Source organism: Oncorhynchus kisutch, linkage group LG15 (assembly GCF_002021735.2).
Source record: "Oncorhynchus kisutch isolate 150728-3 linkage group LG15, Okis_V2, whole genome shotgun sequence".
NCBI lineage: Eukaryota > Metazoa > Chordata > Actinopteri > Salmoniformes > Salmonidae > Oncorhynchus > Oncorhynchus kisutch.
This window is the reverse complement of record NC_034188.2, coordinates 85,187,187-85,211,305: the sequence shown is the minus strand read 5'-3', so window position 1 is coordinate 85,211,305 and position 24,119 is coordinate 85,187,187. Positions and strand designations below refer to the sequence as shown.

General features: G+C 44.3%; 1 protein-coding gene across 1 annotated transcript in view; it reads right to left on the bottom strand.

Moving 5' to 3' along the window:
• Window positions 1–23,865, bottom strand: part of plch1 (phospholipase C, eta 1) — a 139,681-nt gene extending 115,816 nt beyond the window's left edge. Inside the window, exons 1-2 of the mRNA XM_031791220.1 lie at window positions 23,687–23,865; window positions 3,791–3,902 (exon numbers count right to left, since the gene is read on the bottom strand). Of these exons, the coding sequence (XP_031647080.1) occupies window positions 3,791–3,869 (79 nt within the window). The 5' untranslated portion in view covers window positions 3,870–3,902; window positions 23,687–23,865. The remainder of the gene's footprint in view (window positions 1–3,790; window positions 3,903–23,686) is intronic.
• Window positions 23,866–24,119: the final 254 nt, after the last annotated feature.

Below are 24,119 nucleotides of genomic sequence, written 5' to 3'. Positions count from 1 at the left end.
AAGTCCATGATCACCTCCTTTGTTTTGTTGACGTTGAGTGTGAGGTTATTTTCCTGACACCACACTCCGAGGGCCCTCACGTCCTCGCAGTAGGCCATCTCATCGTTGTTGGTAATCAAGCCTACCACTGTAGTGTCGTCTGCAAACTTGATGATTGAGTTGGAGGTGTGCATGGCCACGCAGTCATGGGTGAACAGAGAGTACAGAAGAGGGCTGAGAACACACCCCGTGTTGATAATCAGTGGGGTGAAGATGTTGTTTCCTACCCTCACCACCTGGGGGCAACCCATCAGAAAGTCCAGCTGATGAGTTTGGAGTGTACTATGGTGTTAAATGCTGAGCTGTAATCTATGAACAGCATTCTTACATAGGTGTTCCTCTTGTATAGATGGGTTAGGGCAGTGTGCAGTGTGATTGTGATTGCGTCGTCTGTGGACCTATTGGGGCGGTAAGCAAATTGGAGTTGGTCTAGGGTGTTAGGTATTGTGGAGGTCATATGTTCCTTGACTAGTCTCTCAAAGCACTTCACACCAGCCAGCTGGTCTGCACATGCTCTAAGGACGTGGCTAGGGATGCCGTCTGGGCCGGCAGCCTTGCAATGGTTAACACGTTTAAATGTTTTACTCACGTTGGCTGCGGTGAAGGAGAGCCCACAGGTTTTGGTAGCAGGCCATGTCAGTGGCACTGTATTATTCTCAAAGCGAGCAAAGAAGTTGTTTAGTTTGTCTGGGAGCAAGATGTCGGTGTCCGCGACGTCGCTGGTTTTGCTGCCATCAAACCACGGTTTCTGGTTGGGGAAGGTTTTAATAGTCACCGTGGGTACAACATCACCGATGCACTTGGTAATAAACTCGCTCACCGAATCAGCGTATACATCAATATTGTTGTCTGAGGCTATCCGGAAACATATCCCAGTCCACGTGATCAAAGCACCTTGAAGCGTGGAATCAGATTGGTCGAACCAGCGTTGAACAGACCTGAGCACAGGCGTTTCCTGTTTAAGTTTCTGTCTATAAGCTGGGAGCAACAAAATGGAGTCGTGGTCAGATTTGCCGAAAGAGGGCGAAGGAGGGCTCTGTATGCGTCGCAGAAGTTAGAGCATTAATGATCCAGAATGCTTCCAGCCCAAGTTGCGCATTTGATACGCTGATAAAATTTAGGGAGCCTTGTTTTCAGATTAGCTTTGTTAAAATCCCCAGATACAATAAATGCAGCTTCAGGATATGTGGTTTCCAGTTTACAATGAGTCCAATGAAGTTCTTTCAGGGCTGTCGAGGTGTCTGCTTGGGGGGGATATACACGGCTGTGATTATAATCGAAGAGAATTCTCTTCATAGATAATGCGGTCGGCATTTGATTGTAAGAAATTCTAGGTCAGGTGAACAAAAGGATTTAAGTTCCTGTATGTTGTTATGATCACACCACGACTCGTTAATCATAAGGCATACACCATCGCCCTTCCTCTTACCAGAGAGATGTTTGTTTCTGTCGGCGCGATGCATGAAGCAACCGGATGGCTGTACCGACTCTGATAACGTATCCCAAGTGAGCCATTTTTCCGTAAAACAGAGAATGTTACGATCTCTGATGTCTCTCTTGTTGTCAAGAGACTGGACATTGGTGAGTAGTATACTCGGGAGCGGTTAGCGATGTGCCCGTCTACGGAGCCTGACCAGAAGACCCCTCTGTTTGAGTTTGAGTTAATTTTATTTTTACAGGAACAGTAATCAACATTTCAGTAAAAGTACTGGTTTTAGCCTGCAGGCAAATTTTCTACTGCAGTCCCTGGACAGGTCTGCTCCTTCTGCACCGTTGTTTTGGGTCGCCTACTGGGATCCGATCCAATGTCCTGGGTGGTGGTCCAAACAGAGGGTCCGCTTCGGGAAAATCGTATTGGGGCGGCAGAGTAGCCTAGTGGTTAGAGCGTTAGAGCGTTAGACTAGTAACCGGAAGGTTGCAAGTTCAAACCCCCGAGCTGACAAGGTACAAATCTGTCGTTCTGCCCCTGAACAGGCAATTAACCCACTGTTCCTAGGCCGTCATTGAAAATAAGAATTTGTTCTTAACTGACTTGCCTAGTAAAATAAAAAATTCCTGTTGGTAAGTTGATGTTTCTCTTATATCCAATAGTTCCTCCCGGCTGTATGTAATAAGACTTAAGATTGGGGTAACAGTGTAAGAAATCATACATAAAAATAAAAAAACTGCATAGTTTTCTAAGAACGCAAAGCGAGGCGGCCATCTCTGTCGGCACCATGTTGAAGAGTAATCAGCGCCATGTACACTGTCTGTCTGTCTCTGCAGAAAGTAGTCTGTCTCTGCAGCAGGTATTATGTATGTCTGTATTAGGTTCTACGTCTGCCTGTCTGTCTGTCTCTGCAGATCAATGTGTCTCTTCTGTTTCTGTTTGAAAAACGTTCCCTGCTGCCCTGTCTATAACCCTTGAAGACAGAATGTCTTTCAGTATTCTTTTCATAGTCACTTACCTGAAGTGGGAGTAAATGCAGTGGGGATATTTCTCTGAGCAGCAAATTTTCAGCCGTACCAGTCTTCATCAGGTTGACCTTTCAACATCTATTCAGACCAGACTAACTTAAAGGACGTCCAGCTAATCCATGATAATCAACTGATGGGCATGAGATGGGCTGATGGGCATGAGATGGGCTGATGGGCATGAGATGGGCTGATGGGCATGAGATGGGCTGATGGGCATGAGATGGGCTGATGGGCATGAGATTGGCTGATGGGCATGAGATGGGCTGATGGGCATGAGATGGGCTGATGGGCATGAAATGGGCTGATGGGCATGAGATGGGCTGATGGGCATGAGATGGGCTGATGGGCATGAGATGGGCTGATGGGCATGAGATGGGCTGATGGGCATGAGATGGGCTGATGGGCATGAGACGTGACAACCAGCAGACAATGCTTTTCCCTCGAGTTGTTCAACGACCAAAGTCAAAACCACACCATTAAAGCAACCTTACCTGTCAATATAAACACACACAGTCTATTTCCTCTCCCCGCTCCCTCATCGGTGAGCTGTCTTCCTATGCAAACTATATCATAACTAGGTCATAACCTAATTATTCCACTGTGAGGGCCACCTGTGGCTCTCTGTAATAACCAAAGTGTGTCACAAACTCTCTCCTCTAATACACAGACGCCCCTGCATGTTGTTATTTTGATGCTCCCAATGGTGCTGCAGGGTTTGTTACATTAGTTGGTGAATTGTCATGTTGTGCCATTTAGTGTTTTCCTGTCTTAGTGATGATGGTTGGTGATGACTCTTGGGCTCCGTGTAATGCGTTATAGTAGAGCCGCAACAGCTGAGGCATATCGCCCCCTTGTGTTCCATCAAGTTAAATACAATTGAATAAATAAATGTTTTGCCATCACCCACGTAATCTCTCTTAATATGATCACTCTGTTGTCCCAGAGAAATGCAGGAAATGTATTCGAGGTTTAAAAAGGCTTCTAAAGTTTGTAATTTCCACTAAAATGTATGACTTGATTTGCCCAAATGAAAAATGTATCAACCCCTACAAACATAGCCATGAATCATTATGCACATAATAACTCACATTTCCTGTTACTGCAGGATCATTTTCCTGCTGTGAGAAACTGGTCAAATTAAGATCTGATATCTATGTGTGTGTGTGTGTGTGTGTGCGCGCGCGTGCGTGCGTGCGTGTGTGTATGTGTATGTGTATCTGTGTGTGTGTGTGTGTGTGTGTGTGTGTGTGTGTGTGTGTGTGTGTGTGTGTGTGTGTGTGTGTGAGACACTCACCATGAAAGATGCTGTTGTCTGTGAGGAAGTGGTGGCAGTACCGCAGCCCTCCTTTCCTGTTCACAACCCAGGAACTCATGATGGATGGATGATGGAGGGTGCAATGGGATGCCTGTGAAAGAGGAGAAAAGACTAAGACTCAGTGGGACTGGACACAATACAGTTCACCATAGGCCTAAGCTTTCTATCTAGGTTTCTTCCTTGGTTCCTGTCTTCTAGGGAGTTTCTCCGAGCAACTGTGCTTCTGCCTCCGCAATTGCATGCTCTTTGGGGGGTTTAGCCTGGGTCTCTGTGAAGCACTTTGTGACAACTGCTCATGTAAAAAGGGCTCTATAAAATCTGACTGATTGATTCAACTAGTGTAGCATGCTCTTGAGTCACTGAAATTGCTTTGTGTGGAATCAGACACCACAGACGTGACATCTCTAGGTGTGATGTGATGACGCACAACAGCATTTAGAATGAAATACCACTTTTAACTCAAAGAGCCTAAAGTAAGAACTACCAGCCCTGAACTCTGGTCTAGACAGACTCCTCCTCTCAGGTCAGCTGACACCAGACACCCCAGCCTGTCAGGAGCCTCTCCTGAACTATGTAGACAGAGGCTGTAAATCACAGGGAGACGGACCAGGAACAGATGGGAAAACAAAGAAGAGGAGAGGAGAGGAAAGATGAGAAGAGAGAGGGGAAAGGACTGAGGGTTAAGGGGAGCAATGGAAAAACAGTGTGTTAGAGTGGGGGGGGGGACATGATAGGGAGAAGGGGATATGAAAGCTGAGGGGAGATAGAGGAGAGAATTAAGGTTAGATCTGTGGGCAGAAGACTGAAGTGCCTTTGAACGGGGTATGGTGGTAGGTACCAGTGGCACCAGTTTGAATGTGTCAAGAATTGCAACGCTGTTGGGTTTTTCACACTTCTCCTATTTATTCATTTTTTTGCACATCGCATGTAATGTAAGTGGTATGGAAGAGTCAAAATCCACAACTAATCATTGTTTGACACATTCATCACATAGCCAGCCACACAGAGTTGTGGCACATAGTAGAACTAGGCTATTAACTGTGTGTAGAGTGACAACTGAACAGCAAGTGTTGACTAGTTTATAAAAGGTGTTGAACTGACTGAATAAAGTCAATCTTCTATATCCCGTTCATAATTCATGCAACGGGTTTATATGTCCATGGTATCGCTTCGGGACAAGTGAACCAAAAGATTTCCTAGATTCCCTTTTGTACGATGTCGGGGCTTGCCACACAGTGACGCTAAAATGAGTGACTCTTGTCTTGTCAGTCAGTGTAACCTACCAAATCGTATTGGTGAGAAAGCCGTTCATTTGGCTCTCCAATTTACTTAGGGCACTGGCTGAGACCTATGTTTTTGGCAATTATCTGCAGATTAATTTATGAAAACATCCGATGAAGGAACAATAGGTAGTGGAGAACCTCATTCTGGTCCAAATATGATAATTGAAGTCCTCACGGAATCCAGGCATTAAAACGGAATTCAACATTATTTAAAAAATGGTCTGGACTGGGGTTGGAGGTGGGAGGGGACTGACAGAACGGGAGCTGGTCTGGACTGGGGTTGGAGGTGAGAGGGGACTGACAGAACGGGAGCTGGTCTGGACTGGGGTTGGAGGTGAGAGGGGACTGACAGAATGGGAGCTGGTCTGGACTGGGGTTGGAGGTGGGAGGGGACTGACAGAACAGGAGCTGGTCTGGACTGGGGTTGAAGGTGAGAGGGGACTGACAGAATGGGAGCTGGTCTGGACTGGGGTTGGAGGTGAGAGGGGACTGACAGAACAGGAGCTGGTCTGGACTGGGGTTGGAGGTGGGAGGGGACTGACAGAACGGGAGCTGGTCTGGACTGGGGTTGGATGTGAGAGGGGACTGACAGAACGGGAGCTGGTCTGGACTGGGGTTGGAGGTGGGAGGGGACTGACAGAACAGGAGCTGGTCTGGACTGGGGTTGGAGGTGGGAGGGGACTGACAGAACGGGAGCTTGAGCACTATATAAGTGAGCCAGTCTATAGGTGAGCCAGTCTATAGGCGAGCCAGTCTATAGGCGAACCAGTCTATAGGCGAGTCAGTCTATAGGCGAGCCAGTCTATAGGTGAGCCAGTCTAAAGTAGCAGGAGATTAGGGGTGGTCTGGACTGGGGTTGAAGGTGAGAGGTCACTGCCCTATTTAACTGCTCCACTGTGACAGAGACATGACAGGGTTGAGACAGGAGGTTGCTAATGACTCCCAGACACATTTGACCTCTGTGTGTTTATTCTGATATGGTAAACATGTGAAGATGACTAGTACTGGTACCTCGTGTATAAAGTTATCATTACTCATTGTGTATTTATTATTACGTGTTATCATTGTTCTATTATTTCTCTATTGTTCTCTCTGTATCGCGGGGAAGGGCCTATCAGTCAGCATTTCACTGTTAGTCTACACCTGTTGTTTATGAAGCATGGGAGAAATACAATTTGATTTGATTTGAGTTTTATGATAGAAGACATTATGTTTGTTTGCTATTCACACCACTTATCATAGCTTTATAATTAGGCTAGTTTTTGGCCAATATCAGAATTTATAAAAACACTTATATGGTTCTTTGTTTGCAAGGGTTCATTAAAATGTATCTAATATAGCCCCTACAATATCATAATATCTACCCTGTAGACTGTACAACTTTGACATCCAAACACTGATCAAATGTGAAAAATAAATTACATTTATACGACCACATAGATGAAACAGTGAAATGTTGCCTGGCTCTCTCTCCTCTCTTCCATAAAGACAAATAGCATTGTCAGATCTCGTATAGGAAGCCAATATAAATCTGCCACATATACTCCGTACTGAATCTGTAACTAGAGAGAGAATGGCTGTTGCTGAGATCCACGGTGGCTTGGCCCGGAGGGGTATTAATGGGCATGAATGTGTAGTCATGCTGTGGTAATGTGAACATGCCTCTCCTCTCCTCCCCTCATTTCCTCTCCTTTCCGTAACCCAAGCCACCCACTCAGACATGGGAAGGCACCTAGCCCAGGGGAACACAATCTTCTCCTTCCTGTCCAACGGGGTATTGTGAAAACCTGCCTCGTAAATAAATTCAGTCCTACCAGTTGTCCTCTCATTCTGAAGGTTGTGTCATAAAGACTGGATATCCTCTCATTCTGAAGGCCCACAAGTGTCACAGGACTCATCTGTCTGAAGGTAACCCATATAAATGAATGGAAGTATGGAGATATATATATAGATATTAAACCTTCATCTGAAGGTAACCCATACAAATGAATGGAAGTATGGAGATATAAACTCAGCATAAAAATAAACGTCCTCTCAATGTCAACTGTGTTTATTTTCAGCAAACTTAACGTGTGTAAATATTTGTATGAACACAACAAGATTCAACAACTGAGACATAAACTGAATAAGTTCCACAGACATGTGACTAACAGAAATTGAATAATGTGACCATGAACAAAGGGGGGGGGGGGTCAAAATCAAAAGTAACAGTCAGTATCTGGTGTGGCCACCAGCTGCATTAAGTACTGCAGTGCATCTCCTCCTCATGGACTGCACCAGATGTGCCAGTTCTTGCTGTGAGATGTTACCCCACTCTTCCACCATGGCACCTGCATAGTTCCCGGACATTTCTGGGGGGAATGGCCCTAGCCCTCCGATCCATCAGGTTCCAGGTCGTGCTCAATGGGATTGAGATCCGGGCTCTTCGCTGGCCATGGCAGAACACTGACATTCCTGTCTTGAGGAAATCACGCACAGAACGAGCAGTATGGCTGGTGGCATTGTCATGCTGGAGGGTCATGTCAGGATGAGCCTGCAGGAAGGGTACCACATGAGGGAGGAGGATGTCTTCCCTGTAACGCATAGAGTTGAGATTGCCTGCAATGACAACAAGCTCAGTCCGATGATGCTGTGACACACCGCCCCAGACCATGACAGACCCTCAACCTCCAAATCAATCCCGCTCCAGAGTACAGGCCTCGGTATAACGCTCATTCCTTCGACAATAAACGCGAATCCGACCATCACCCCAGGTGAGACAAAACCGTGACTCGTCAGGGAAGAGCACTTTTTGCCAGTCCTGTCTGGTCCAGCGACGGTGGGTTTGTGCCCATAGGCAACGTTGTTGCCGGTGATGTCTGGTGAGGACCTGCCTTACAACAGGCCTACAAGCCCTCAGTTCAGCCTATTGTGGACAGTTTGAGTACATGTAACCGATGTGAAATGGCTAGCTAGTTAGCGGGGTGAATGCTAATTGCGTTTCAATCGATGACATCACTTGCTCTGAGACCTTGAAGTAGTTGTTCCCCTTGCTCTACAATGGCTGCGGCTTTTGTGGAGCGATGGGTAGTGATGCTTCGTGGGAGGCAGTTGCTGATGTGTGCAGAGGGTCCCTGGTTCAAGCCCAGAAGCTATACTGTTACATTGATGTTGTTGACCCGTCAACAACATCATTGTAACAGTATAGCTTCTGTCCCTCTTCTCACCCCAACCTGGGCTTGAACCAGGGACCCTCTGCACACATCAGCAACTGCCTCCCACGAAGCATCATTACCCATCGCTCCACAAAAGCCGCAGCCATTGTAGAGCAAGGGGAACAACTACTTCAAGGTCTCAGAGCAAGTGATGTCATCGATTGAAACGCAATTAGCATTCACCCCGCTAACTAGCTAGCCATTTCACATCGGTTACATGTACTCAAACTGTCCACAATAGGCTGAACTGAGGGCTTGTAGGCCTGTTGTAAGGCAGGTCCTCACCAGACATCACCGGCAACAACGTTGCCTATGGGCACAAACCCACCGTCGCTGGACCAGACAGGACTGGCAAAAAGTGCTCTTCCCTGACGAGTCACGGTTTTGTCTCACCTGGGGTGATGGTCGGATTCGCGTTTATTGTCGAAGGAATGAGCGTTATACCGAGGCCTGTACTCTGGAGCGGGTTACTGCGGAAAAGGAGGAGGTCAAAAGGGGGGGTGAGTTTAACCGAGGTAAAATGGCTAGCTAGTTAGCGGGGTGCGCGCTAATAGCGTTTCAATCGGTGACGTCACTCGCTCTGAGACCTTAAAGTGGTTGTTCCTCTTGCTCAGCAAGGGCCGCGTCTTTTGTGGAGCGATGGATAACGATGCTTCGTGGGAGGCGGCTGCTGATGTCAGCAGAAGGTCCCTGGTTCGAGCCCAGGTTGGGGCGAGGAGAGGGACGGAAGCTATACTGTTACATACGGATGGAGGGATTGTGAGTTCCTGGTGTAACTTGGGCAGTTGTTGTTGCCATCCTGTACCTGTCCCGCAGGTGTGATGTTCGGATGTACCAATCCTGTGCAGGTGTTGTTACACGTGGTCTGCCACAGCGAGGACGATCACCTGTCCGTCCTGTCTCCCTGTAGCGCTGTCTTAGGCGTCTCACAGTACAGACGTTGCAATTTATTGCCCTGGCCACATCTGCAGTCCTCCTGTCAGTATACCTAAGGCACGTTCACGCAGATGAGCAGAGAACCTGGGCATCTTTCTTTCAGTGTTTTTCAGAGTCAGTAGAAAAGCCTCTTTAGTGTCCTAAGTTTTCAAAACTGTGACCTTAATTGCCTACCGTCTGTAAGCTGTTAGTGTCTTAATGACCGTTCCACAGGTGCATGTTCATTCATTGTTTATGGTTCATTGAACAAGCATGGGAAACAGTGTTTAAACCCTTTACAATGAAGATCTGTGAAGTTATTTGTATTTTTACAAATTATCTTTGAAAGACAGGGCCCTGAAAAGTTTATACAGATATTAAACCTGTATGGAGATATATATAGATATTAAACCTTCATCTGAAGGTAACCCATACAAATGAATGTAAGTATGGAGATATATATAGATATTAAACCTTCATCTGAAGGTAACCCATACAAATGAATGTAAGTATGGAGATATATATAGATATTAAACCTTCATCTGAAGGTAACCCATACAAATGAATGTAAGTATGGAGATATATATAGATATTAAACCTTCATCTGAAGGTAACCCATACAAATGAATGTAAGTATGGAGATATATATAGATATTAAACCTTCATCCGAAGGTAACCCATACAAATGAATGGAAGTATGGAGGCAGTTTTGTGCCATCCAAAATAAGGGGTTAAATAAGTGTAAAACAAAATAACAAATATTTACATGGGGTTAAGGAGAGATGGATGGGGCACAGAGAAAGAGGCCTTTGAGAATTTATTCCATGAGCCGAACACAGATGCTGCCAGCGACCTGGACACTCGGGCTAAGAAAGTGATGTGTATCTTACAGCAATGCACTGGAAGCATGTCACCATGGTATCAAGACTGGCGAAGGTATCAAGACTGGCGAAGGTATCAAGACTGCCGAAGGTATCAAGACTGGCAAAGGTATCAAGACTGGCAAAGGTGTCAAGACTGGCAAAGGTGTCAAGACTGGCAAAGGTATCTAGACTGGCGAAGGTATCAAGACTGGAGAAGGTATCAAGACTGGAGAAGGTATCAAGACTGGCAAAGGTATCAAGACTGGCGAAGGTATCAAGACTGGCGAAGGTATCAAGACTGGCGAAGGTATCAATACTGGCAAAGGTAGCAAGACTGGCGAAGGTATCAAGACAAGTTGACTAGTGGAGCAAGTCCCCAGTACATGATCATTTCGCAAGACTCAAGCCCGGTTACACTTATAATGCATATGTGTCTTCATAATTTTTCTTGCTAATAGTTTTTATTAATGTGGGACCAATACCTTTTAGGCTTATTCAATGTGTAATAGCAGTGGTATTACCCCATGTGGACACTTTGGCGAGGTTGAAAGGACACTTGAATGTCCCCTGGATGTCCCCTGACACCACCACAATGTTTGAGAGAGGTTTATATTGCAGAAATTGTGTTTTTATAGTGACTTTTAGGCATATTCAATGTGTAATAGCAATGGAATGACCTAATTGACATACTTAGGACTAGAGGTCAGCCGATTAATCGGAATGGCCGATTAATTAGGGCCGATTTCAAGTTTTCATAACAATCGGAAATTGGTATTTTTGGGCGCCGATTTCTGATTATTTAAATAAATAAATAAACGTTTTATAGCTTTTATTTAACTTAGATGTCTTACTTTCATTTAGGCAAGTCAGTTAAGAACACATTCTTATTTTCAAAGACTGCCTAGGAACTGTGGGTTAACTGCCTTGTTCAGGGGCAGAACGGCAGATTTTCACCTTGTCAGCTCGGGGATTCAATCTTGCAACCGCACAGTTAACTTGTCCAACGCTCTAACCATTGCACTCCACGAGTAGCCTGCATGTTACGCAAATGCAGTAGAAGCCAAGGTAAGTTGCTAGCTAGCATTAAACTTATCTTATAAAAAAACAATCAATCATAATCACTGGTTATAACTACTAATCCAGGTTAGCAGGCAATATTAACCAGGTGAAATTGTGTCATTTCTCTTGCGTTCATTGCACGCAGAGTCAGGGTATATGCAACAGTTTGGGCTGCCAGGCTCATTGCGAACTAATTTGCCAGAATTTTACGTAATTATGACATACATTGAAGGTTGTGCAATGTAACAAGAATATTTAGACTTAGGGATGCCACCCGTTAGATAAAATACCAAACGGTTCTGTATTTCACTGAAATAATAAACGTTTTGTTTTCGAAATGATAGTTTCCGGATTCGATCATATTAATGACCAAAGGCTCGTATTTCTGTGTGTTATTATGTTATAATTAAGTCTGATTTGATAGAGCAGTCTGACTGAGCAGCAGCAGGCCTGTAATCATTCATTCAAACAGCACTTTCTTGCGTTTTGCCAGCAGCTCTTCTCAAGCACAGCGCTGTTTATGACTTCAAGCCTATCAGCCTAATGGCTGGTGTAACCAATGTGAAATGGTTAGCTAGTTAGCTGGGTGTGCGCTAATACTGTTTCAAATGTCCCTCGCTTTTAGATTTGGAGTAGTTATTCCCCTTGCGCTGTAAGGGCCGTGGCTTTTGTGGAGCGATGGGTAACGATGCTTCGAGTGTGGCTGTTGTCGATGTGTTCCTGGTTCGAGCCCAGGTAGGGGCGAGGAGGGGGACGGAAGCTATACTGCTACACTGGCAATACTATAGTGCCTATAAGAACATCCAATAGTCAAAGGTATATGAAATACAAATGGTATAGAGAGAAATAGTCCTATAAATACTATATTAACTACAACCTAAAAACCTCTTACCTTGGAATATTGAAGTCTCATGTTAAAAGGAACCACCAACTTTCATATGTTCTCATGTTCTGAGCAAGGAACTTAAACGTTAGCTTTTTTACATGGCACATATTACTTTCTTCTCCAACACTTTGTTTTTGCATTATTTAAACCAAATTGAACATGTTTAATTATTTATTTGAGGCTAAATTGATTTTATTGATGTTTTATATTAAGTTAAAATAAGTGTTAATTCAGTATTGTTGTAATTGTCATTATTACAAAGAAAAATAATTGTCCGATTAATCGGTATCGGCTTTTTTGGTCCTCCATTATTAATCGGTATCGACATCGGCATTGAAAAATCGTAATCGGTCGACCTCTACTTAGGACACAGTGGAGAGGTTGAGTGAACACTTGGAGATGTCCCTGGACCACACCTGACACCCCTGACTAAAGCATCTGTCAAGTTCTTGTTGTTGTGTGGAATTCAAAAAAAGAAAACGGAAACGGTTACTTTGTGTTTGATCCTGTGTCTTCTGAACTGAGCCATTCCTATCTCTGTTCTGACCATTTCCTTATAATGTCTCAGATGTTTTCTTTCTAATGATACCACGTTCATGCATGTCCTTAATCATACAACTGCTCATTAAAAGCTATTACTTTTGGGTACGTCTACTGAGGTAGAAATCTACATTTTTGTCATTAATTTTAAGAGGTTAAAAGAGATGGGGATGGTCAACCTCCTCTGGCTGGCCATCAGCTGTACACACCACAGTACTAGCATGATACGATGTGGCAGGAATAGCCTGGGGTAGTGTGGTGCTTCCCTATTTAACTTCACTGTTAATCAGTGACTGTGATGGGCACAATAAACTCTTTGATACAACCATCAGTGAGCATCCGCAGAGTTAGACTGGTCAACGATTGACAGGGTATTATACAATCTGTTTCTCTTTTAGGCTACTCTTTGCTCACCAATAGCTTTTTTCTATATTAGAGGGGTTTTCTATAGTAGAGGGGTTTTTTTCTATACTAGAGAGGTTTTTCTATACTAGAGGGGTTTTTCTATTCTGTTTTCACCTCATTTCATTCTCTATCTCTCTCCTCATCTCTCCTCAGTCCTGTCTTTCTATCTTTTTCACACACACACACACACACACACACACACACACACACACACACACACACACACACACACACACACACACACACACACACACACACACACACACACACACACACACACACACACACACACACACACACACACACACACACAGAGTGCCAAAGTGCTTCTGATTTCATCCCAAACTGAAACACCATCTGTGGTTTTTGAGATAACTCAATAAATCAAAAGGTGATCGATGGGCTTTGCCAACGCTCAGTCCAGTGTCGTTACAATTGTCTGTGTGTCTAAATTAGATTGGCCATCACATCAAAATTACACACGAAGAGAGCATCTGTCTCCCCTGAGTATGTGCTCACACACACACACACACAAACACACAGAGAGATTCTCAATTGAATTGAGGTCTGGGCTTTCACTAGGCCATTTCAAGACATTTAAATGTTTTCCCTTTAACCACTCGAGTGTTGCTTTAGCAGTATGCTTAGGGTCATTGTCCTGCTGGAAGGTGAGCGTTTTATCTGACCAGAGAACCTCCTTCCATATGTTTGGGGCGTCTCCCACGTGTCTTTTGGCGAACACCAAACGTGTTTGCTTATTTTTTACTTCAAGCAATGGCTTTTTTCTGGCCAAACTTCCATAAAGCCCAGCTCTGCGGAGTGTACGGCTTAAAGTGGTCCTATGGATAGATACTCCAATCTCCACTGTGGAGCTTTGCAGCTCCTTCAGGGTTATCTTTGGTTTCTTTGTTGCCTCTCTGATTAATGCCCTCCCAGCCTGGTCCATGAGTTTTGGTGGGCGTCCCTCTCTTGACAGGTTTGTTGTGGTGCCACATTCTTTGCATGTTTTTATAATGGATTTAATGGTGCTCCGTGGGATTTCAAAGTTTCAGATATTTTTTTATAACTCAACCCTGATCTGTACTTCTCCACAACTTCGTCCCTGACCTGTTTGGAGAGCTCCTTGGTCTTCATAGTGCCGCTTGCTTGGTGGTGCCCCTTACTTAGTAGTGTTGCAGACTCTGAGGCCTTTCAGAACAGGTGTATGTATACTGAGATCATGTGACAGATCACGTGACACTTAAATAAAGTTCACCTGTGTGCAATCTAACTAATTATGTGACTTCTGAAGGTAATTGGTTGCACCAGGTCATTATGCACGCACCACTTTGCCGCTTTTTTAAATGTATTTTTGGAGAAAAAAAAAACATTTCACTTCACCAATTTTGACTATTTTGTGGATGTCCATTACATGAAATCCAAATGAAAATGTATTTAAATTACAGGTTGTAATGCAACAAAATAGGAAAAACACCAGGGGGGATGAATACTTTCGCAAAGCACTGTACAGGGGCACCGGTACCTAGTCATTGTGCTGGGGTACAGGTTAGTTGAGGTAATCTGTACATGTTGGTGGGACGGAGTGAGTAAACATAGATAACAAACAGCGAGTAGCAGCAGTGTACAAAAGGGAGGGGGGAGTCAATGTAAATTGGTGGGGATTTTGTTAATTGTTCAGCCGTCTTATGGCTTGTGGGTAGAAGCTGTTGAGGAGCCTTTTGATCCGAGACATGGTGCTCCAATCCTGCTTGCAGTGACATAGCAAAGAAAACAGTATATGACTTGGGTGACTGGAGTCTCTGACAAAAAAATGTATAGGCTCTCCTCTGACACCTATTATCTAGGTCCTGGATGGCAGGAAGCTTGGCCCCAGTGATGTACTGGGCCGTTCGCACTACCCTCTGTAGCACCTTACGGTCAGATGCCGACCAGTTGCCATACCAGGCAGTGATGCAACCAGTCAAGATGCTCTCGATGGTGCAGCTGTAGAACCTTTTGTTTTTGTTGTGCCCTTTTCACGACTGTCTTGGTATGTTTGGACCATGATAGTTCCTTGGACACCAAGGAACTTAAAAATCTCAACCCGCTCCACTACAGCCCTGTCAATGTTAATGGGGCCCTGTTTGTCACACCTTTTCCTGTAGTCCAAGATCAGCTCTTTTGTCTTGTTGTCCTGGTACCACACTGCCAGTTCTCTGACCTCCTCCCTATAGGCCGTCTCATCGTTGTCGGTGATCAAGTCTACCACTGTTGTGTCCTCAGCAAACTTAATGATGGTGTTGGAGTCGTGTTTGGCCACGCAGTCATGGGTGAACAAGGAATACAGGAGGGGACTAAGTACACACCCCTGAGGGGCCCCAGTGTTAAGGATCAGCGTGGCAGACATGTTGTTGCCTACTCTTACCACCTGGGAGCAGCCCATCAGGAAGTCCAGGATCCAGTTGCAGAGGGAGGTGTTGAGTACCAGAGTCCTTAGCTTAGTGATGAGCTTCGTGGACACTATGGTGTTGAACGCTGAGCTGTAGTCAATGAACACCACTCTCACATAGGTGTTCATTTTGTCCAGGTGAGAAAGGGCAGTGTGGAGTGTGATTGAGATTGCATCATCTGTGGATCTGTTGGGGCAGAATGCGAATTGGAGTGGGTCTAGGGTGTTCGGGAGGATGCTGTTGATGTGAGCCATGACCAGCCTTTCAAAGCACTTCATGGCTACCGACATGAGTGCTACGGAGCGGTAATCATTTAGGCAGGTTACCTTTGCTTCCTTGGGCACAGGGACTATGGTGGTCTGCTTGAAACGTGTAGCTATTACAGACTCGGACAGGGAGAGGTTGAAAATGTCAGTGAAGACAATTGACAGTTGGTCCACGCATGCTTTGAGTGCACGTCCTGTTAATCCGTCTGGCCCAGCTGCTTTGTGAATGTTGACCTGTTTAAAGGTTTTGTTCACATCAGCTACCGAGAATGTGATCACACAGTTAACCAGAACAGCTGGTTCTCTCGTGCATGCTTCAGTGTTGCTTGCCTCGAAGCAAACATAACAGGCATTTAGCTAGTCTGGTAGGCTTGCGTCACTGGGCAGCTCGCGTGTGTGCACGGGTGAGATCAGGGATATTGCCTCTGCATATTGAAACAGGTCAAATCAGGGATATTGCCTCTGCCTATGGAAACAGGGAGATCAGGGGTATTGCCTCTGCGTATTGAAACAGGTCAGATCAGGGATATTGCCTCTGTGTATTGAAACAGGTAAGATCAGGGATATTGCCTCTGCGTATTGAAACAGGTCAGATCAGGGATATTGCCTCTGTGTATTGAAACAGGTCAGATCAGGGATATTGTCTCTGTGTATTGAAACAGGTCAGATCAGGGATATTGTCTCTGTGTATTGAAACAGGTCAGATCAGGGATATTGCCTCTGCGTATTGAAACAGGTATTGTGGTGAAACAATGTAACTATTGTAACTATTATAAACTTATTTTATCTTCTATTGCCCTTTATACAACGATATACGCCTGCTCTTATTCCAGAAAGCACACCAGATATACCCTGGTATTATGTGGCTGAGCGATGAGGAGACAGACCACCAGATATACCCTGGTATTATGTGGCTGAGCGATGAGGAGACAGACCACCAGATATATCCTGGTATTATGTGGCTGAGTGATGAGGAGACAGACCACCAGATATACCCTGGTATTATGTGGCTGAGTGATGAGAAGACAGACCACCAGATATACCCTGGTATTATGTGGCTGAGTGATGAGGAGACAGACCACCAGATATACCCTGGTATTATGTGGCTGAGTGATGAGGAGACAGACCACCAGATATACCCTGGTATTATGTGGCTGAGTGATGAGGAGACAGACCACCAGATATACCCTGGTATTATGTGGCTGAGTGATGAGAAGACAGACCACCAGATATACCCTGGTATTATGTGGCTGAGTGATGAGGAGACAGACCACCAGATATACCCTGGTATTATGTGGCTGAGCGATGAGGAGACAGACCACCAGATATACCCTGGCCATTATGTGGCTGAGTGATGAGGAGACAGACCACCAGATATACCCTGGTATTATGTGGTTCAGTGATGAGGACACAGACCACCAGATATACCCTGGTATTATGTGGCTGAGTGATGAGGAGACAGACCACCAGATATACCCTGGTATTATGTGGCTGAGTGATGAGGAGACAGACCACCAGATATACCCTGGTATTATGTGGTTCAGTGATGAGGACACAGACCACCAGATATACCCTGGTATTATGTGGCTGAGTGATGAGGAGACAGACCACCAGATATACCCTGGTATTATGTGGCTGAGTGATGAGGAGACAGACCACCAGATATACCCTGGTATTATGTGGCTGAGTGATGAGAAGACAGACCACCAGATATACCCTGGTATTATGTGGCTGAGTGATGAGGAGACAGACCACCAGATATACCCTGGTATTATGTGGCTGAGTGATGAGGAGACAGACCACCAGATATACCCTGGTATTATGTGGCTGAGCGATGAGGAGACAGACCACCAGATATACCCTGGTATTATGTGGCTGAGAGATGAGGAGACAGACCACCAGATATACCCTGGTATTATGTGGCTGAGTGATGAGGAGACAGACCACCAGATATACCCTGGTATTATGTGGCTGAGAGATGAGGAGACAGACCACCAGATATACCCTGGCCATTATGTGGCTGAGTGATGAGGAGACAGACCACCAGATATACCCTGGTATTATGTGGCTGAGCGATGAGGAGACAGACCACCAGATATACCCTGGCCATTATGTGGCTGAGTGATGAGGAGACAGACCACCAGATATACCCTGGCCATTATGTGGCTGAGCGATGAGGAGACAGACCACCAGATATACCCTGGTCATTATGTGGCTGAGTGATGAGGAGAAATTGAAATGTTTGTTGTTTTGTCCATTGTGTATTTCCGTTTGCGGAATATTTAGATAAAGCCTGGAATAAAAGAAAAGGGGATACCTATAATTAAATCGTAAAAATATGTATTTTCTATGTGGTAAATAGCAGGTGTGTATTCAGATAACGTATTGGCTTGTCTCCCATATGAATATTCAGTTTATTTCAAACTGAGTTGAAGCGACCTCTTTTTCTTTCTTTTGTATCTGTAGTTATCTGTCTCTATATGGTAGGTATTTACAGCTGAAGTAGGAAGTTAACATACACTTAGGTTGGAGTCATTAAAACTTGTTTTTCAACCACTCCACAAGTCAGTAAGGACATCTACATGACACAAGTCATTTTTCCAATTGTTTACAGACAGATTATTTCACTTATAATACACTGTATCACAATTCCAGTGGGTCAGACGTTTACATACACTAAGTTGACTGTGTCTTTAAACAGCTTGGAAAATTCAAGAAATGTATGTATTGGCTTTAGGAGCTTCTGATAGGCTAATTGACATAATTTGAGTCAATTGGAGGTGTACCTGTGGATGTATTTCAAGGCCTACCTTCAAACTCAGTGCCTCTTTGCTTGACATCATGGAAAAATCAAAAGAAATCAGCCAAGACCTCCGAAAAAAAGTTGTAGACCTCCACAACCCTGGTTCATCATTGTGAGCAATTTCCAAACGGCTGAAGGTACCACATTCATCTGTACAAACAATAGTACGCAATTATAAACACCATGGGACCACGCAGCCGTCATAACGCTCAGGAAGGAGACACATTCTGTCTCCTAGAGATTGACGTACTTTGGTGCGAAAAGTGAAAATCAATCCCAGAACAACAGCACAGGACGTTGTTAACATGCTGGAGGAAACAGGTACAAAAGTATCTATATCCACAGTAAAATGAGTCCTATATCAACATAACCTGAAAGGCCACTCAGCAAGGAAGAAGCTACTGCTCCAAAACCGCCATAAAAAAAGCTACGGTTTCAACTTCACATGGGGACAAAGATCGTACTTTTTGGAGAAATGTGTCCTCTGGTCTAACGAAACAAAAATAGAACTGTTTGGCCATAATGACCATTGTGATGTTTGGAAGAAAAAGGGTCGGGCTTGCAAGCCGAAGAACACCATCCCAACTGTGAAGCACGGGGTGGCAGCATCATGTTGTGGGGGTGCTTTGCTGTAGGTGGGACTGGTGCACTTCACAAAATATATGGCTCATGAGGGAGGAAAATTATGTGGATATATTGAAGCAACATCTCAAGACATCAGTCAGGAAGTTAAAGCTTTATCTCAAATGGGTCTTCCAAATGGACAATGACCCCAAGCATACTTCCAAAATTGTGGCAAAATGACTTAAGGACAACAAAGTCAAGGTATTGGAGTGGCCATCACAAATCCCTGACCTCAATCCTATAGGACATTTGTGGGCAGAACTGAAAAAGCATGTGCGAGCAAGGAGGCCTACAAACCTGACTCAGTTACACCAGCCCTGTCAGGAGGAATGGGCCAACATTCACCAAACTTGTTGTGGGAAGCATGTGGAAGGCTACCTGAAAAATGTGACCCAAGTTAAACAACTTAAAGGCAATGCTACCAAATTCTAATTGAGTGTATGTAAACTTCTGACACACTGGGAATGTGATGAAAGAAATAAAAGCTGAAAGAAATTATTCTCTACTATTATTCTGACATTTCACATTCTTAAAATAAAGTGGTGATCCTAACTGACATAAGACAGGGAATTTTTACTAGGATTAAATGTCAGGAATTGTGAAAAACTGAGTTTAAATGTATTTGGCTAAGCTGTATGTAAACTTCCGACTTCAACTGTATATACTGTATTCTATACTATCTGTTGGATCTTGCCTATGCCGCTCTGTTATTGTCATTATCTCATCCATATATTTATATTTATGTATTCATATTCCATTCCTTTACTTAGATTTGTGTGTATTAGGTAGTTGTTGTGGAATTGTAAGATTACATGTTAGATATTACTGCACTGTCGGAACTAGAAGCACAAGCATTTCACTACACCTGCAATAACATCTACTAACCATGTGTATGTGACCAATACATTTGATTTGATATAGTACGTATAAGCTAGAAATAGAAGCCTAAGTATTGTTGACCTTTAGTTTACTCCAGTTAGAGGAGGGGTAGTAGGGTTAGGGGAATGTAATAAAGAAGGAAAATATATATTTAACAAAATAATATACCGAACCAGTCAATAGTTTAGAAACACCTGCTCATTAAAGGGTTTTTCTTTATTTTTTACTATTTTCTACATTGCAGAATAATGGTGAAGACATCAAAACTATGAAATAACACATATGGAATCATGTAGTAACCAAAAAAAAGCATTAAAAAATTTATATTTTTGATTCTTCAAAGTAGCCACCCTTTGCAAGGCACACCTGCTAATTGAAAAGCATTCCGGGTGACTACCTCATGAAGCTGGTTGAGAGAATGTCAAGAGTGTCTGGGATTTCTGAGACTACTGTAGAAAATTGAACAAAAATAGTTCAAGCCTTATCCCCATCTGAAAGTCGTCTCTGTAGTCAGAAACACACAACTTATTAAACAAAAGACAACCAGGTCATACCGTCAGGTTCCAGCTGTCTCAGTTCTTCACTGAACATTGATCTTCATCTCTGTGTTAGTATTTTTTAAACATCCCAAATGAGGTCAGAGAGATGAAAAGAGGGCCTGTTATGAGACGACTGGGCAGTGTTTAGGAAGACAGAGTGGATACTGGGCAGTGTTTGAGAAGAGAGAGTGGATACTGGGCAGTGTTTAGGAAGAGAGAGTGGACACTGGGCAGTGTTTATGAAGAGAGAGTGGACACTGGGCAGTGTTTAGGAAGAGAGAGTGGATACTGGGCAGTGTTTAGGAAGAGAGAGTGGATACTGGGCAGTGTTTAGGAAGAGAGAGTGGACACTGGGCAGTGTTTAGGAAGAGAGAGTGGATACTGGGCAGTGTTTAGGAAGAGAGAGTGGACACTGGGCAGTGTTTAGGGAGAGAGTGGACACTGGGCAGTGTTTAGGGAGAGAGTGGACACTGGGCAGTGTTTAGGGAGAGAGTGGACACTGGGCAGACACACAGAGAACACACACACACCGACTGACTGTCCTCATACTCCTCTCCTCTCACACTGTGTTTGTTCATTTTTTAAATGTCCATCTCTCACAAACACAACCACACACAGTCTCCCTACTGTTCACACACAACCACACACACACACAGTCTCCCTACAGTTCACACACAACCACACACACACAGTCTCCCTACAGTTCACATTATTGTCCGTCTCGACTGACACACTACAGCAGTGGACCCACAAAGAAATGGGTTCACTTCAACTCAATATCTTCCCCCTCCAGTCCTCTACTCCTCCTTGCCCACACTAATCCATCTCTCCATTCATCTACTCCTCCAGTCCTCTCCTCCTCCTTTCCCACACTGATCCATCTCTCCATTGCTCTACTCCTCCAGGCCTCTGAGAGAAATAGTTAAAATATTCATTAGGACTCACTATACTAACAAAGACATTGTTTGCACTCCAACCCTACACCCAGCATACTGAACCACCACAGAGTACTCCACTCCAACCCTACACCCAGCATACTGAACCACCCCAGAGTACTCCACTCCAACCCTACACCCAGCATACTGAACCACCCAGAGTACTCCTCTTCAACCCTACACCCAGCATACTGAACCACCACAGAGTACTCCACTCCAACCCTACACCCAGCATACTGAACCACCCCAGAGTACTCCACTCCAACCCTACACCCAGCATACTGAACCACCCAGAGTACTCCTCTTCAACCCTACACCCAGCAAACTGAACCACCCAGAGTACTCCACTCCAACCCTACACCCAGCAAACTGAACTACCCAGAGTACTCCACTCCAACCCTACACCCAGCAAACTGAACCACCCCAGAGTACTCCACTCCAACCCTACACCCAGCAAACTGAACTAGCCAGAGTACTCCACTCCAACCCTACACCCAGCAAACTGAGCTACCCAGAGTACTCCACTCCAACCCTACACCCAGCAAACTGAACTACCCAGAGTACTCCACTCACATTACACTGGAAGCCCTTTACCCTCCCACAAACACATGCACATATACACAACAGATCCCTGTGACAACGAGAAGACTGTTTACTTATTCACGAGGGGAATTCCTTTCCTGTGCAAGTGGGATTGTTTTCCCTTGAGTGAGAGAGAGGAAGGGTTGAATGGAGTTACACAGATGCACTGTCCATCACCCTGTCACCACAAGTGTCCAGGAGACAGACAATAACATTTGAGTGTGTTTGATGTTCTGTACACATTCAGGCCTAGATATAATCTGCACCGGTGTCTACCTCAATGTCCTAGTAAAACAACACACCCAACACAAAGCTATCCTATAACAAACACAGGTGCTGTCAACATTGTTTAGGTCATTATCATCACTGTGTCAGAGGAGGAATCATGCATGACCAGGACAAGTTGACTGAAGCATACCCAGACTGGCACCCAGGGCTTGGCCATCTGATCCCTGTAGTGGAGCTGCCGTGCCTGATAGATGAGGGATATGCGAGGGGAGAATGGGGGTACTGAGTGCTTGATCCTGTTACTTTAATGGGCTGTTTTATTGCTCCTGATCTTTATGACTCTTCGTGTGACACTTTGACCAACCGACTCACTGAAGAGTCAGTGTAAACAGAGTGCGTCCCGGGACTATGGCGTAATTTATGAATCACTTCAACTATAACGGCTTTTTTTTTAACTCAGAAACAAATAAGTAACTGACTCTACAGAGGCGGGAGAAAGTCTGTATCACTCTACCTACCTGTAGGCTTGACAAAGTTGACCAAGTGAAGATTGTGGTTACCCCGCAAAATGTGGTTGGGGGGACGGGTGAGGAGTGAACTTTAGGGGCTTTGTCCGTGGGACTTCATTTATAAAGTGCCCTCTCTCTCCGAAAATCCCCAAGGGCCCGGAGTGGGAGTTCCGTGTATATTTCTTTATGTGACGGCTACCGGCGGGACGGAGTTAATTTCTGAGGAATTAAGAAAATAATAAAAAATCTTCCGATTTATCAGAGTGAGCTGCAGCAGCCCGACTTCTCGTGGCTATGGTAAAGACCTTTGTTATTCCCATCAACCAATTCTGGTGCAAAGGAAAATTAATTAAATACATAAAGCACTCTCACAACTTTGGTTGGTATCAATATTGCAGATTAATTCATGATTTCGATGTCACATTATTCATATGCCTTCAATGCTCACTTAATTAGGCTGTTTGCACAACAAAGAAAGAACGTAGCCTAAAATGTGTAATAGTAAAAAGAAAATTACAGCCTAATCAAAAACTTAAAATGTAAGACACGCAATAAAGTTTTCATAAATATCCTATTGTATTGTCTTTCTAATGAGCCACAAAACTATTTTAAAACTCTTTGGGCATATAAGACAAATTGTGACAAAACATTGGATCGACAGCCTATTCAAAACATAAGACTGACATTGTTTTATGTGGTAACCACAGTAGCCTAACTCAAAAAACAAGGGCAGGCGCATTGGTCAGCAAGTTCATTGGTTCCTTCTGCTGTCGCCTTCTTGCGCGAGCTCATCTCATGAAAACAATCTTGCAACTTTAACATTGTCAACGAGAACATGGTCACTTGACGTTGTGCCAACACATGCAGCATATGCCACATTGATTTTTCCATCAAATGTATCAGCTAGTCCAACAAATAAAATAAATAGGTACTTACGTTAGTCCGATTTTACCAGAATCAACTTCTAATAAAATATTAACATCTATTGAGCACAATATTATTCCTTCAGGTTCCTGTCTTCCATGTCATGAAGCACATCAATAATATCCTGTTCCCCTCTAGTAGCGAAGGGAGTGCCCAACTGTCCCGAGCAAGACCCTACCGCCACCAGCCAAGTCCCCATTCAAACCCGTAAGTACATTTAGAGACCAGGCAGTGTGTGAAAACCCGGAAAGGATTTCTTGGAACGGGTTCCTGAAAATTCTCTCTTCTGCCCTTAGGTCGCTGATGGAAGGGGGGGGGGGGGATCCTACTGATCTGTCTTAGAAACTGAAGCTCAAGAAAAAGACCACAAAAATTGAATTCCAAAGTTATTTCATTGTCTGGAACTCAATTTAATTCAAAGGGATTTATATATGTTTACATTGCC